General features: G+C 49.2%; 1 protein-coding gene across 1 annotated transcript in view; it reads right to left on the bottom strand.

The window, feature by feature from the left end:
* The window catches only part of LOC109881755 (glutamate receptor-interacting protein 1-like), a 142,619-nt gene that overhangs the window by 38,255 nt on the left and 87,075 nt on the right, over positions 1-17,289 (bottom strand). The window contains 1 exon segment of the mRNA XM_031820760.1: positions 9,490-9,627. Within this exon segment, the coding sequence (XP_031676620.1) occupies positions 9,490-9,627 (138 nt within the window).

The following is a 17,289-nucleotide window of genomic DNA, read 5'->3' as shown; positions in this document are numbered from 1 at the left end:
CTAGATATAACAGGACTGGGTGCCTCTCCTCTGTCTCCTTGACAGGGGTAACTAATACCTAGATAGAACAGGACTGGGTGCCTCTCCTCTGTCTCCTTGACAGGGGTAACTAATACCTAGATAGAACAGGACTGGGTGCCTTTCCTCTGTCTCCTTGACAGGGGTAACTAATACCTAGATAGAACAGGACTGGGTGCCTTTCCTCTGTCTCCTTGACAGGGGTAACTAATACCTAGATATAACAGGACAGGGTGCCTCTCCTCTGTCTCCTTGACAGGGGTAACTAATACCTAGATAGAACAGGACTGGGTGCCTTTCCTCTGTCTCCTTGACAGGGGTAACTAATACCTAGATAGAACAGGACTGGGTGCCTTTCCTCTGTCTCCTTGACAGGGGTAACTAATACCTAGATAGAACAGGACTGGGTGCCTTTCCTCTGCCTCCTTGACAGGGGTAACTAATACCTAGATAGAACAGGACTGGGTGCCTCTCCTCTGTCTCCTTGACAGGGGTAACTAATACCTAGATATAACAGGACAGGATGCCTTTCCCTCTGTCTCCTTGACAGGGGTAACTAATACCTAGATATAACAGGACAGGATGCCTTTCCCTCTGTCTCCTTGACAGGGGTAACTAATACCTAGATATAACAGGACTGGGTGCCTCTCCTCTGCCTCCTTGACAGGGGTAACTAATACCTAGATAGAACAGGACTGGGTGCCTCTCCTCTGTCTCCTTGACAGGGGTAACTAATACCTAGCTATAATAGGACTGGGTGCCTCTCCTCTGTCTCCTTGACAGGGGTAACTAATACCTAGATAGAACAGGACTGGGTGCCTCTCCTCTGTCTCCTTGACAAGGGTAACTAATACCTAGATAGAACAGGACTGGGTGCCTCTCCTCTGGCTCCTTGACAGGGGTAACTAATACCTAGATAGCTCTGTCTCCTTGACAGGGGTAACTAATACCTAGATAGCTCTGTCTCCTTGACAGGGGTAACTAATACCTAGATATAACAGGACTGGGTGCCTCTCCTCTGTCTCCTTGACAGGGGTAACTAATACCTAGCTATAACAGGACAGGATGCCTCTCCCTCTGTCTCCTTGACAGGGGTAACTAATACCTAGATATAACAGGACTGGGTGCCTCTCCTCTGTCTCCTTGACAGGGGTAACTAATACCTAGATATAACAGGACTGGGTGCCTCTCCTCTGTCTCCTTGACAGGGGTAACTAATACCTAGATATAACAGGACTGGGTGCCTCTCCTCTGTCTCCTTGACAGGGGTAACTAATACCTAGATAGAACAGGACTGGGTGCCTCTCTTATGTATCCTTGACAGGGGTAACTAATACCTAGATATAACAGGACAGGATGCCTCTCCCTCTGTCTCCTTGACAGGGGTAACTAATACCTAGATAGAACAGGACTGGGTGCCTTTCCTCTGTCTCCTTGACAGGGGTAACTAATACCTAGATAGCTCTGTCTCCTTGACAGGGGTAACTAATACCTAGATATAACAGGACTGGGTGCCTCTCCTCTGTCTCCTTGACAGGGGTAACTAATACCTAGCTATAACAGGACAGGATGCCTCTCCTCTGTCTCCTTGACAGGGGTAACTAATACCTAGTTATAACAGGACTGGGTGCCTCTCCTCTGTCTCCTTGACAGGGGTAACTAATACCTAGATATAACAGGACTGGGTGCCTCTCCTCTGTCTCCTTGACAGGGGTAACTAATACCTAGATAGAACAGGACTGGGTGCCTCTCTTATGTATCCTTGACAGGGGTAACTAATACCTAGATATAACAGGACAGGATGCCTTTCCCTCTGTCTCCTTGACAGGGGTAACTAATACCTAGATAGAACAGGACAGGATGCCTTTCCCTCTGTCTCCTTGACAGGGGTAACTAATACCTAGATATAACAGGACAGGATGCCTCTCCCTCTGTCTCCTTGACAGGGGTAACTAATACCTAGATAGAACAGGACTGGGTGCCTTTCCTCTGACTCCTTGACAGGGGTAACTAATACCTAGATAGCTCTGTCTCCTTGACAGGGGTAACTAATACCTAGATATAACAGGACTGGGTGCCTCTCCTCTGTCTCCTTGACAGGGGTAACTAATACCTAGCTATAACAGGACAGGATGCCTCTCCTCTGTCTCCTTGACAGGGGTAACTAATACCTAGTTATAACAGGACTGGGTGCCTCTCCTCTGTCTCCTTGACAGGGGTAACTAATACCTAGATATAACAGGACTGGGTGCCTCTCCTCTGTCTCCTTGACAGGGGTAACTAATACCTAGATAGAACAGGACTGGGTGCCTCTCTTATGTATCCTTGACAGGGGTAACTAATACCTAGATATAACAGGACAGGATGCCTTTCCCTCTGTCTCCTTGACAGGGGTAACTAATACCTAGATAGAACAGGACAGGATGCCTTTCCCTCTGTCTCCTTGACAGGGGTAACTAATACCTAGATATAACAGGACAGGGTGCCTCTCCTCTGTCTCCTTGACAGGGGTAACTAATACCTAGATAGAACAGGACTGGGTGCCTTTCCTCTGGCTCCTTGACAGGGGTAACTAATACCTAGATAGAACAGGACTGGGTGCCTTTCCTCTGTCTCCTTGACAGGGGTAACTAATACCTAGATAGAACAGGACAGGATGCCTTTCCCTCTGTCTCCTTGACAGGGGTAACTAATACCTAGATATAACAGGACAGGGTGCCTCTCCTCTGCCTCCTTGACAGGGGTAACTAATACCTAGATAGAACAGGACTGGGTGCCTTTCCTCTGTCTCCTTGACAGGGGTAACTAATACCTAGATAGAACAGGACTGGGTGCCTTTCCTCTGTCTCCTTGACAGGGGTAACTAATACCTAGATAGAACAGGACTGGGTGCCTTTCCTCTGCCTCCTTGACAGGGGTAACTAATACCTAGATAGAACAGGACTGGGTGCCTCTCCTCTGTCTCCTTGACAGGGGTAACTAATACCTAGATATAACAGGACAGGATGCCTCTCCCTCTGTCTCCTTGACAGGGGTAACTAATACCTAGATATAACAGGACAGGATGCCTTTCCCTCTGTCTCCTTGACAGGGGTAACTAATACCTAGATATAACAGGACTGGGTGCCTCTCCTCTGTCTCCTTGACAGGGGTAACTAATACCTAGATAGAACAGGACTGGGTGCCTCTCCTCTGTCTCCTTGACAGGGGTAACTAATACCTAGATAGAACAGGACTGGGTGCTTTTCCTCTGTCTCCTTGACAGGGGTAACTAATACCTAGATATAACAGGACTGGGTGCCTCTCCTCTGTCTCCTTGACAGGGGTAACTAATACCTAGATATAACAGGACTGGGTGCCTCTCCCTCTTTCTCCTTGACAGGGGTAACTAATACCTAGATATAGCAGGACAGGATGCCTCTCCTCTGTCTCCTTGACAGGGGTAACTAACACCTAGATAGCTCTGTCTCCTTGACAGGGGTAACTAATACCTAGATATAACAGGACTGGGTGCCTCTCCTCTGTCTCCTTGACAGGGGTAACTAATACCTAGATATAACAGGACAGGATGCCTCTCCTCTGCCTCCTTGACAGGGGTAACTAACACCTAGATAGCTCTGTCTCCTTGACAGGGGTAACTAATACCTAGATATAACAGGACTGGGTGCCTCTCCTCTGTCTCCTTGACAGGGGTAACTAATACCTAGATAGAACAGGACTGGGTGCCTCTCCTCTGGCTCCTTGATAGGGGGTAACTAACACCTAGATAGCTCTGCCTCCTTGACAGGGGTAACTAATACCTAGATAGAACAGGACTGGGTGCCTATCCTCTGAATCCTTGACAGGGGTAACTAATACCTAGATATAACAGGACTGGGTGCCGCTCCTCTGTCTCCTTGACAGGGGTAACTAATACCTAGATAGAACAGGACTGGGTGCCTCTCCTCTGCCTCCTTGACAGGGATAACTAATACCTAGATATAACAGGACTGGGTGCCTCTCCTCTGTCTCCTTGACAGGGGTAACTAATACCTAGATATAACAGGACTGGGTGCCTCTCCTCTGTCTCCTTGACAGGGGTAACTAATACCTAGATATAACAGGACTGGGTGCCTCTCCTCTGCCTCCTTGACAGGGGTAACTAATACGTAGATATAACAGGACTGGATGCCGCTCCTCTGTCTCCTTGACAGGGGTAACTAATACCTAGATATAACAGGACTGGGTGCCTCTCCTCTGTCTCCTTGACAGGGGTAACTAATACCTAGATATAACAGGACTGGGTGCCTCTCCTCTGTCTCCTTGACAGGGGTAACTAATACCTAGATAGAACAGGACTGGGTGCCTCTCCTCTGTCTCCTTGATAGGGGTAACTAATACCTAGATAGCTCTGCCTCCTTGACAGGGATAACTAATACCTAGATAGAACAGGACTGGGTGCCTCTCCTCTGTCTCCTTGATAGGGGTAACTAATACCTAGATAGCTCTGCCTCCTTGATAGGGGTAACTAATACCTAGATATAACAGGACTGGGTGCTTTGGGGAGAGAATCATAATCACTGATTAGTGCATAACCCAATTCCTCTCATCTTCCTCTCATCATAATTACCAGATCTGTATCCCAAATGGAACTCTATTCTCTATATAGTGTACTAGTTTTGACCAGGGCCCATAGGGAATAGGTGCCAATTGGGCCGCAGCCAAGGTAAACATATGTGTTGGTTGCGTAAGGCCTGGCAAAATGAGGGCAGAGACAGAATGTGGGTTAATTAGTTAGAGTCCTGGTGGTAAACAGAATGCAGCGTCGCCTTGGTAACGGGTCTGGATGTAAACACGGAGAACACCCAGCCCAGTTACTGCAGAAGGAGGAGGGGTTTAAAACGACATCTCTGTCTGTAGGTTGTGTGTGTGTGTGTGTGTGTGTATATGTGTGTGTGTATTTGTGTGTGTGTGTGTGTGTGTATTTGTGTGTGTGTGTATTTGTGTGTGTGTGTGTGTGTGTATTTGTGTGCTCCACACAACTTGTAGCTACTGCTACCCCTCTATCCCTCTACCCCTCTATCCCTCTATCCCTCTACCCATCTATCCCTCTACCCATCTATCCCTCTACCCCTCTATCCCTCTATCCCTCTACCCCTCTACCCCTCTACCCCTCTATCCCTCTACCCCTCTACCCCTCCCCCCAGCTGAGAATTCCCTCTCTCTCTCTGTGTAAAGTCGTGAACAGCCGTTTCCATCCTTTGGGGGATTTAATTGAAGAACCTTGTCCGCTGCCTCCCACAACGAGATGACAACATCCGTTAGTTAGCTAGCGACTCGTCAAGCTGGCCCACTTCAGTTGAGAGGTTCAATCACAGTTTATACGTGTGTCCTAACGATTGTGTGTGTGACGTCTCGTGGTGTTTTTTATTATGTGGGGTAATGGCCCCCTGGGGGTCGTACCACTGAACACGGAGCCTGGCCACTGACCATCGGAACACGGAGCCTGGCAACTGAACATCGGAGCAGGGAGCCTGGCAACTGAACATCGGAACACGGAGCAGGGAGCCTGGCCACTGAACATCGGAACACGGAGCCTGGCCACTGAACATCGGAACACGGAGCCTGGCCACTGAACATCGGAACACGGAGCCTGGCCACTGAACATCGGAGCAGGGAGCCTGGCCACTGAACATCGGAACACGGAGCAGGGAGCCTGGCCACTGAACATCGGAACACGGAGCAGGGAGCATGGCCACTGACCAACGGAACACGGAGCAGGGAGCCTGGCCACTGAACATCGGAACACGGAGCAGGGAGCCTGGCCACTGAACATCGGAGCAGGGAGCCTGGCAACTGAACATCGGAGCAGGGAGCAGGGAGCCTGGCCACTGAACATCGGAGCAGGGAGCCTGGCCACTGAACATCGGAACACGGAGCCTGGCCACTGAACATCGGAACACGGAGCCTGGCCACTGAACATCGGAACACGGAGCCTGGCCACTGAACATCGGAACACGGAGCAGGGAGCCTGGCCACTGAACATCGGAACACGGAGCCTGGCCACTGACCATCGGAACACGGAGCCTGGCCACTGAACATCGGAACACGGAGCCTGGCCACTGAACATCGGAACACGGAGCCTGGCCACTGAACATCGGAACACGGAGCCTGGCCACTGAACATCGGAACACGGAGCCTGGCCACTGAACATCGGAACATGGAGCAGGGAGCCTGGCCACTGAACATCGGAACACAGAGCAGGGAGCCTGGCCACTGAACATCGGAACACGGAGCCTGGCCACTGAACATCGGAACACGGAGCCTGGCCACTGAACATCGGAACACGGAGCCTGGCCACTGAACATCGGAACACGGAGCCTGGCCACTGAACATCGGAACACAGAGCCTGGCCACTGAACACCGGAACATGGAGAATGGCCACTGAACATCGGAAAACGGAGCCTGGCCACTGAACATCGGAACACGGAGCCTGGCCACTGAACATCGGAACACGGAGCCTGGCCACCGAACATCGGAACACGGAGCAGGGAGTCTGGCCACTGAACATCGGAACACGGAGCCTGGCCACTGACCATCGGAACACGGAGCCTGGCAAATGAACATCGGAGCAGGGAGCCTGGCAACTGAACATCGGAACACGGAGCAGGGAGCCTGGCCACTGAACATCGGAACACGGAGCCTGGCCACTGAACATCGGAACACGGAGCCTGGCCACTGAACATCGGAACACGGAGCCTGGCCACTGAACATCGGAGCAGGGAGCCTGGCCACTGAACATCGGAACACGGAGCAGGGAGCCTGGCCACTGAACATCGGATCACGGAGCAGGGAGCATGGCCACTGAACATCGGAACACGGAGCAGGGAGCCTGGCCACTGACCATCGGAACACGGAGCAGGGAGCCTGGCCACTGAACATCGGAACACGGAGCAGGGAGCCTGGCCACTGAACATCGGAGCAGGGAGCCTGGCAACTGAACATCGGAGCAGGGAGCAGGGAGCCTGGCCACTGAACATCGGAGCAGGGAGCAGGGAGCCTGGCCACTGAACATCGGAACACGGAGCCTGGCCACTGAACATCGGAACACGGAGCAGGGAGCCTGGCCACTGAACATCGGAACACGGAGCCTGGCCACTGAACATCGGAACACGGAGCCTGGCCACTGAACATCGGAACACGGAGCCTGGCCACTGAACATCGGAACATGGAGCAGGGAGCCTGGCCACTGAACATCGGAACACAGAGCAGGGAGCCTGGCCACTGAACATCGGAACACGGAGCCTGGCCACTGAACATCGGAACATGGAGCCTGGCCACTGAACATCGGAACACGGAGCCTGGCCACTGAACATCGGAACACGGAGCCTGGCCACTGAACATCGGAACACGGAGCCTGGCCACTGAACATCGGAACACGGAGCCTGGCCACTGAACATCGGAACACAGAGCCTGGCCACTGAACACCGGAACATGGAGAATGGCCACTGAACATCGGAACACGGAGCCTGGCCACTGAACATCGGAACACGGAGCCTGGCCACTGAACATCGGAACACGGAGCCTGGCCACTGAACATCGGAACACGGAGCCTGGCCACTGAACATCGGAACACGGAGCCTGGCCACTGAACATCGGAACACAGAGCCTGGCCACTGAACACCGGAACATGGAGAATGGCCACTGAACATCGGAAAACGGAGCCTGGCCACTGAACATCGGAACACGGAGCCTGGCCACTGAACATCGGAACACGGAGCCTGGCCACCGAACATCGGAACACGGAGCAGGGAGTCTGGCCACTGAACATCGGAACACGGAGCCTGGCCACTGAACATCGGAAACACGGAGCAGGGAGCCTGGCCACTGAACATCGGAACACGGAGCCTGGCCACTGAACATCGGAACACGGAGCAGGGAGCCTGGCCACTGAACATCGGAACACGGAGCCTGGTCACTGAACATCGGAACACGGAACACGGAGCCTGGCCACTGAACAATACATTATCTGCATTGATCTAGAGAATTGGAATTATGCAGATGAGCTCATGCAGGGTCCCATCCCCCTTCCAGCACAGAGCTGAGTGACCACAGAGCCCAGTCATAAACCACTGATTAATATCCACTGCATCAAACACAATATACTATACTGCAGAAATACATACATTTATATGTGACTCTGCCATAGTGTAGTTTAGTGGAGTGGTGTGCAGAGCAACATTCATAGTGTAGTTTAGTGGAGTGGTTTGCAGAGTAACATTCATAGTGTAGTTTAGTGGAGTGGTTTGCAGAGTAACATTCACAGTGTAGTTTAGTGGAGTGGTGTGGAGATCAACATTCATAGTGTAGTTTAGTGCAGAGCAACATTCATAGTGTAGTTTAGTGGAGTGGTGTGCAGAGCAACATTCATAGTGTAGTTGAGTGGAGTGGTGTGCAGAGCAACATTCATAGTGTAGTTTAGTGGAGTGGTGTGCAGAGCAACATTCACAGTGTAGTTTAGTGGAGTGGTGTGGAGAGCAACATTCATAGTGTAGTTTAGTAGAGTGGTGTGCAGAGCAACATTCATAGTGTAGTTTAGTGGAGTGGTGTGCAGAGCAACATTCATAGTGTAGTTTAGTGGAGTGGTGTGCAGAGCAACATTCACAGTGTAGTTTAGAGGAGTGGTGTACAGAGCAACACTGAGACAATAGTGTTGATGTGTTGAATGTTGTATTTTTCAGATAATTTCTGTGAGCAGTTTCATTGGTTGATTGATGTATTTACCTGTGAGCAGGTTGATTGATGTATTTACCTGTGAGCAGGTTGATTGATGTATTTACCTGTGAGCAGGTTGATTGATGTATTTACCTGTGAGCAGGTTGATTGATGTATTTACCTGTGAGCAGGTTGATTGGTTGATTGATGTATTTACCTGTGAGCAGGTTGATTGATGTATTTACCTGTGAGCAGGTTGATTGGTGTATTTACCTGTGAGCAGGTTGATTGGTTGATTGATGTATTTACCAGTGAGCAGGTTGATTGGTTGATTGGTGTATTTACCAGTGAGCAGGTTGATTGGTTGATTGGTGTATTTACCAGTGAGCAGGTTGATTGGTTGATTGATGTATTTACCAGTGAGCAGGTTGATTGGTTGATTGATGTATTTACCAGTGAGCAGGTTGATTGGTTGATTGATGTATTTACCAGTGAGCAGGTTGATTGGTTGATTGATGTATTTACCTGTGAGCAGGTTGATTGGTGTATTTACCTGTGAGCAGGTTGATTGATGTATTTACCTGTGAGCAGGTTGATTGATGTATTTACCTGTGAGCAGGTTGATTGGTGTATTTACCTGTGAGCAGGTTGATTGATGTATTTACCTGTGAGCAGGTTGATTGGTGTATTTACCAGTGAGCAGGCTGATTAATGTATTTACCTGTGAGCAGGTTGATTGGTGTATTTACCAGTGAGCAGGTTGATTAATGTATTTACCTGTGAGCCACGCTGCCCTTCTTGATGTCGGAGATGATGAGAGCATCCCCAGGTTTCCTACTGGATGGAGCTAGGAGCAGAGGAAGAAAGGATGGAGGTATGAGAGAGAGAGAGAGCAACAAAACCACGGGGTTATACCATTAACAAAACCACAGGCATATATCATTAACAAAACCACAGGCTTATACCATTAACAAAACCACAGGCTTATACCATTAACAAAACCACAGGCTTATACCATTAACAAAACCACAGGCTTATACCATTAACAAAACCACAGGCTTATACCATTAACAAAATCACAGGCTTATACCATTAACAAAACCACAGGCTTATACCATTAACAAAACCACAGGCTTATACCATTAACAAAACCACAGGCTTATACCATTAACAAAACCACAGGCTTATACCATTAACAAAACCACAGGCTTTTACCATTAACAAAACCACAGGCTTATACCATTAACAAAACCACAGGCTTGTACCATTAACAAAACCACAGGCTTATACCATTAACAAAACCACAGGCTTATACCATTAACAAAACCACAGGGTTAAATCATTAACAAAACCACAGGCTTATACCATTAACAAAACCACAGGCTTATACCATTAACAAAACCACAGGCTTATACCATTAACAAAACCACAGGCTTATACCATTAACAAAACCACAGGCTTATACCATTAACAAAACCACAGGCTTATACCATTAACAAAACCACAGGCTTATACCATTAACAAAACCACAGGGTTAAATCATTAACAAAACCACAGGCTTATACCATTAACAAAACCACAGGCTTATACCATTAACAAAACCACAGGCTTATACCATTAACAAAACCACAGGCTTATACCATTAACAAAACCACAGGGTTAAATCATTAACAAAACCACAGGCTTATACCATTAACAAAACCACAGGCTTATACCATTAACAAAACCACAGGCTTATACCATTAACAAAACCACAGGCTTATACCATTAACAAAACCACAGGCTTATACCATTAACAAAACCACAGGCTTATACCATTAACAAAACCACAGGGTTAAATCATTAACAAAACCACAGGCTTATACCATTAACAAAACCACAGGCTTATACCATTAACAAAACCACAGGCTTATACCATTAACAAAACCACAGGCTTATACCATTAACAAAACCACAGGCTTATACCATTAACAAAACCACAGGCTTATATCATTAACAAAACCACAGGCTTATACCATTTACAAAACCACAGGCTTTTACCATTAACAAAACCACAGGCTTATACTATTAACAAAACCACAGGCTTATACCATTAACAAAACCACAGGCTTATACCATTAACAAAACCACAGGGTTAAATCATTAACAAAACCACAGGCTTATACCATTAACAAAACCACAGGCTTATACCATTAACAAAACCACAGGCTTATACCATTAACAAAACCACAGGCTTATACCATTAACAAAACCACAGGGTTAAATCATTAACAAAACCACAGGCTTATACCATTAACAAAACCACAGGCTTATACCATTAACAAAACCACAGGCTTATACCATTAACAAAACCACAGGCTTATACCATTAACAAAACCACAGGCTTATACCATTAACAAAACCACAGGCTTATACCATTAACAAAACCACAGGCTTATACCATTAACAAAACCACAGGGTTAATCATTAACAAAACCACAGGCTTATACCATTAACAAAACCACAGGCTTATACCATTAACAAAACCACAGGCTTATACCATTAACAAAACCACAGGCTTATACCATTAACAAAACCACAGGCTTATACCATTAACAAAACCACAGGCTTATACCATTACAAAACCACAGGCTTATATCATTAACAAAACAAACTTGTGAAAATGGCGTCTCATTCATTTCTTTGGTTGCATTTACACAGGCAACCCAATTCTGATATTTTTTTCCAGATCAGCTCTGAAATAGAGATCTGATGTGATTGGTCAAAAGGGCAATTAGTGGGAAAAAATCTCAGAATTGGGCTGCCTGTGTAAATGCAGCCTTTAAAGTTGATGAAAAGCGTATCAGCCCAAAATATGTTTGGGCTGAGTGCCTTACAGGAAGGGAGGAAGGCTATCTGTTTTGAGTAAACAACTTCCCTCCCCTCTTCTCCAACCCATAATACTCCCTGTAGTCCTACTCCTCTCCTTCCCTCCCTTATACTCCCCTCCCTCCCATCTCTTCCCCTCTCTTTCCCTCCCCTCTTCTCCTTTCCTCTCCTCTCTTCCCATGTACTCCACTCCCCATTATATTCCCTCCCTTCTGCTCTCTTTCCCCTCTCCTCTCCTCTTTCCCTCCCCTCTACTCCCCTCCTCTCCTTCTCCTCCCCTCCCCTCCCATCTCCTCCACTCCCTTCTCCTCCCCTCCCCTCCATTCTCCTCCCCTCCCTTCTCCTTCCCTCCCCTCCCTTCTCCTTCCCTCCCCTCCCCTCTCCTTCCCTCACCTCCCCTCCATTCTCCTCCCCTCCCTTCTCCTTCCCTCCCTTCTCCTCCCCCCCTCTCCTTCCCTCCCCTCCCCTCCCATCTCCTCCACTCCCTTCTCCTTTACGCCCTTCTCCTTCCCTTCCCTCCCCTCCCCTCCATTCTCCTCCCCTCCCCTCTCCTTCCCTCCCCTCCCATCTCCTCCACTCCCTTCTCCTTTACGCCCTTCTCCTTCCCTCCCCTCCCCTCCATTCTCCTCCCCTCCCCTCTCCTTCCCTCCCATCTCCTCCACTCCCTTCTCCTTTACGCCCTTCTCCTTCCCTCCCCTCCCCTCCATTCTCCTCCCCTCCCCTCCCTTCTCCTCCCCTCCCCTCTCCTTCCCTCCCCTCTCCTTCCCTCCCCTTCCCTCCCCTCCCCTCCCATCTCCTCCACTCCCTTCTCCTTTACGCCCTTCTCCTTCCCTCCCCTCCCCTCCATTCTCCTCCCCTCCCTTCTCCTTCCCTCCCCTCCCTTCTCCTCTCCTGTACTTCACTCTATATTGTAGTCTGCTCAACAGTTTCAGTCCACTTCAGTCCATAAACAACCACACATTACCTCCTCATCTCAGCTGACAAAAACCCCAGTGCTGCCTGTCGTTACTGCAGCTCTTTACCTGACCTGTCAAATTGCCAACTCAGTCCTATTGTAATTCTGCAGGTGCTTCCTGTGTCTATCTATATGTCAGAGGAGAGACAGGAGAGATGTCTTTTCTGCCTGCTCTGAAAGAGACACATCTCTGTGTCCCGGGTGTGTTGTGAATGTTAATGTGTGGAATCCAGGGACTGCTTGGTGTGATGTGGAGACGTCAGCGCTGTTGACTGGGTTAACAGTGGAGGGGATAGAGGCGTTCTGCAGGGAGTCCACTATTTTAACTGGAGGCACTAGAGTAAGACGGTTACTTGTCCAATGAGCGAGCAGGGAGGTAAAGGGGAGGGGGAGGGGCCACCTACAGAACACTAGAGTAAGACGGTTACTTGTCCAATGAGCGAGCAGGGAGGTAAAGGTGAGGGGGAGGGGCCACCTACAGAACACTAGAGTAAGACGGTTACTTGTCCAATGAGCGAGCAGGGAGGTAAAGGGGAGGGGCCACCTACAGAACACTAGAGTAAGACGGTTACTTGTCCAATGAGCGAGCAGGGAGGTAAAGGTGAGGGGGCGGGGCCACCTACAGAACACTAGAGTAAGACGGTTACTTGTCCAATGAGCGAGCAGGGAGGTAAAGGTGAGGGGGCGGGGCCACCTACAGAACACTAGAGTAAGACGGTTACTTGTCCAATGAGCGAGCAGGGAGGTAAAGGGGAGGGGCCACCTACAGAACACTAGAGTAAGACGGTTACTTGTCCAATGAGCGAGCAGGGAGGTAAAGGGGAGGGGCCACCTACAGAACACTAGAGTAAGACGGTTACTTGTCCAATGAGCGAGCAGGGAGGTAAAGGTGAGGGGGCGGGGCCACCTACAGAACACTAGAGTAAGACGGTTACTTGTCCAATGAGCGAGCAGGGAGGTAAAGGGGAGGGGCCACCTACAGAACACTAGAGTAAGACGGTTACTTGTCCAATGAGTGAGCAGGGAGGTAAAGGTGAGGGGGCGGGGCCACCTACAGAACACTAGAGTAAGACGGTTACTTGTCCAATGAGCGAGCAGGGAGGTAAAGGGGAGGGGCCACCTACAGAACACTAGAGTAAGACGGTTACTTGTCCAATGAGCGAGCAGGGAGGTAAAGGGGAGGGGCCACCTACAGAACACTAGAGTAAGACGGTTACTTGTCCAATGAGCGAGCAGGGAGGTAAAGGGAAGGGGGAGGGGCTGTAGAATGAATTATATTTCTATGGTTACAGAATGAATTATATTTCTATGGTTACAGAATGAATTATATGTCTATGGTTACAGAATGAATTATATTTCTATGGTTACAGAATGAATTATATTTCTATGGTTACAGAATGAATTATATTTCTATGGTTACAGAATGAATTATAGTTCTATGGTTACAGAATGAATTATATTTCTATGGTAACAGAATGAATTATATTTCTATGGCTGCATTGCAGAAATGTCTGTCCTCCCGGTGGAGAGTTGGTTGGCTGACTCTGCTGAATCCCGAATTAGACCCCTTTCCTCAGCCTCGAGCCCACAGGAAACAATGGGTTCCGGTGGTGGTGGTTGGACCAAACAGAGAGAGAGAAAAAAACAAAAACAACACACACACACACACACACACACACACACACACACACACACACACACACACACACACACACACACACACTGAGAGAGAGAGGAAATTGCCTCAGGGTACTGTTAGCCATCATTGAGCCACTGGTCTATCTGCCAATTAAATCTCAGCAAATACTAGCAGGTCTGCATCCCAAATGGCACCCTATTCCCCTACAGTCCTCCAGGAACCAGCCACCAGCCCTCTAGTCCTACAGGAGCCAGCCACCAGCCCTCTAGTCCTACAGGAACCAGCCACCAGCCCTCTAGTCCTACAGGAACCAGCCACCAGCCCTCTAGTCCTACAGGAGCCAGCCACCAGCCCTCTAGTCCTACAGGAACCAGCCACCAGCCCTCCAACCCTACAGGAACCAGCCTTCCAGTCCTACAGGAACCAGCCACCAGCCCTCCAGTCCTACAGGAACCAGCCACCAGCCCTCTAGTCCTACAGGAACCAGCCACCAGCCCTCTAGTCTGGCAGGAGCCAGCCACCAGCCCTCCAGCCCTACAGCAAACAGCCACCAGCCCTCCAGACCAGCAGGAACCAGCCACAAGCCCTCTAGTCCTACAGGAACCAGCCACGAGCCCTCCAGTCCTACAGGAACAAGCCACCAGCCCTCCAGGAACCAGCCACCAGCCCTCCGGTCCTACAGGAACCAGCCACGAGCCCTCCAGTCCTCCAGGAACCATCCACCAGCCCTCCAGTCCTACAGGAACCATCCACCAGCCCTCCAGTCCTACAGGAACCAGCCACCAGCCCTCCAGTCCTACAGGAACCAGCCACTAGCCCTCCAACCCTACAGGAACCAGCCACCAGCCCTCCAGTCCTACAGGAACCAGCCACCAGCCCTCCAGTCCTACAGGAACCACCCACCAGCCCTCCAGTCCTCCAGGAACCATCCACCAGCCCTACAGACCAGCAGGTATCTTCAGTGTACCACTGGTATGTCTACACCATAGAAGCACTGAGGCCAAATGGCATCACTGGGAGTTCACACCATCCCACTTCTGGCATCATATCAGGCACAAAGTAGGAATTGGACATGATAGATGTGTTCAGATTGTCCATAATATTGTTTGTGTGAACATTTAAACATTCCTAAACTGCAGCATATCTGAATGTTCCAAAATAAATAAATAGGAAGTTAATTTTGAATCTGTGCTGCATTTCTACTGCTCTGACAAAAAGAAAGTATAAACACAAGCCTTTAAAACAGTCTGACCTCTGACCTCCCTGCCTCTATAGAGACTATAACCTGGCCAATGTCCAAGTGAAGAGGAGTTCACCAAGACAAGATGTGTAGAGAGCTGCAGAGCCCAGCTCTCCCTTTACAGGCTCCTTTAATAGATCAGCTATCAGCTACACAGAGATACAGACACAGCAGTACAACTCTTAGAGAAGCCGTGAAAGCTCCAGGCTGTGTCCTATCCCCTATTTAGTTAACTCCTTTTGACCCTCTGGGCTCCGGTCCCCTATACTGGGAGTAGGGTGTCATTTGGGGCGCACACCCAGAGTTCCAGCAAAACAAATGTCACATAAAGAAGCTGACACCCCAGAGAGAGTTGTCGACACCCCAGAGAGAGTTGTCGACACCCCAGAGAGAGTTGTCGACACCCCAGAGAGAGTTGTCGACACCCCAGAGAGAGTTGTCGACACCCCAGAGAGAGTTGTCGAGCCTTCAGAGAGCCTTTGTAGATCCTCAGAGCGCAGTTCGGTTCGCAGGATGCTGTTTCCGTGTTCTCTCTGTATCACAGACAATAACTCAGCAGAGCATCCGCAGTCTCCTTCCTCTTTCCTTTTATCTCTCTCTCTCTCCCTCCCCATCTCCCTCTATCTCTCTCCTCCTCCATCTCTCTCTCTCCTCCTCCTCCATCTCTCTCTCTATCTCTCTCCCACCTCCATGTCTCTCTCTCTCCCTCCATTTCTCCTCTCTCTCCCACCTCCATCTCTTTCCCTCCATCTCTCTCTCTCTCTCCCTCCATCTCTCTCTCTCTCTCCCTCCATCTCTCTCTCTCTCCCCCATCTCTCTCTCTCTCTCCTCCATCTCTCTCTCTCTCTATCTCTCTCCCACCTCCATGTCTCTCTCTCTCCCTCCTCCACCTCTCTCTCCCTCCTCTCTCTCTCCCTCCTCCATCTCTCTCTCTCTCTCCCTCCTCCATCTCTCCATCTCTCTCCCTCCTCCATCTCTCTCTCTCTCTCCCTCCATCTCTCCCTCTCTCTCTTATGGAGTGTTGAAGACTCCTTGGACAGCCAGCTGGCCTCACGCCAGCCTGTGGAGAGACACAGTGAATTGCAGAGACAGACGCTGCACCGGGGACAGAGGGAGTGTTAGTTTGGCATGAGATGTGGAGAGACACAGAGGACACGCCATGAGATGTCTTCTCTTCTGGAGAAACACAGTCCTCCTTTGATATGACAGCATGACGGACCTTCTTTCAGAAGTAACAGTCGATCCTCTTAAATCCTGTCTTTATGATTCCGGCTGCCTTCAGTACCTCTCACAGACACCTAGTAAAATCTCTCTGATTCTCCTGCTAAACTTTTCCTTTCGAGAGGGACAATCACATTGATAAAATCACAGAACTCCGTTTTTGGGGTCAAATCCCTTGCAGAGCCCCGAGGAATGGTAATGGGATTTTATTGCTTTTCAAAGAGCTTGTGATTTTAGAAACAAGTGGAGGTTTTAGATTGAGGCTTAGAGAGAACCTGGACAAGTTGCAGGGAAACTATTGGGGAAGTAAGCAGTATATATCATCTGGAGAAACCGTCAGCCTGACTGAGGGTACGCCCAGCGTCGTCCGGGTTTGACCGGGGCAGGACGTCATTGTAAATAAGAATGTGTTCTTAACTGACTTGCCTAGTTAAATAAAGGTAAAATATTTTTGAAAGTAAATAATTGAAAAAATTGTGTGCCAGTTTGATACCAGCAGAGCCCCTCTATAACAAGGTGAAGTAATGTCAGTCTGATACCAGCAGAGCCCCTCTATAACAAGGTGAAGTAATGTCAGTCTGATACCAGCAGAGCCCCTCTAAAACAAGGTGAAGTAATGTCAGTCTGATACCAGCAGAGCCCCTCTATAACAAG

Source organism: Oncorhynchus kisutch, unplaced genomic scaffold (assembly GCF_002021735.2).
Source record: "Oncorhynchus kisutch isolate 150728-3 unplaced genomic scaffold, Okis_V2 scaffold3646, whole genome shotgun sequence".
In the NCBI taxonomy this organism is placed as follows: domain Eukaryota; kingdom Metazoa; phylum Chordata; class Actinopteri; order Salmoniformes; family Salmonidae; genus Oncorhynchus; species Oncorhynchus kisutch.
Note: the sequence above shows the minus strand (reverse complement) of the source record. Positions and strands in the feature narration are given on the sequence as shown.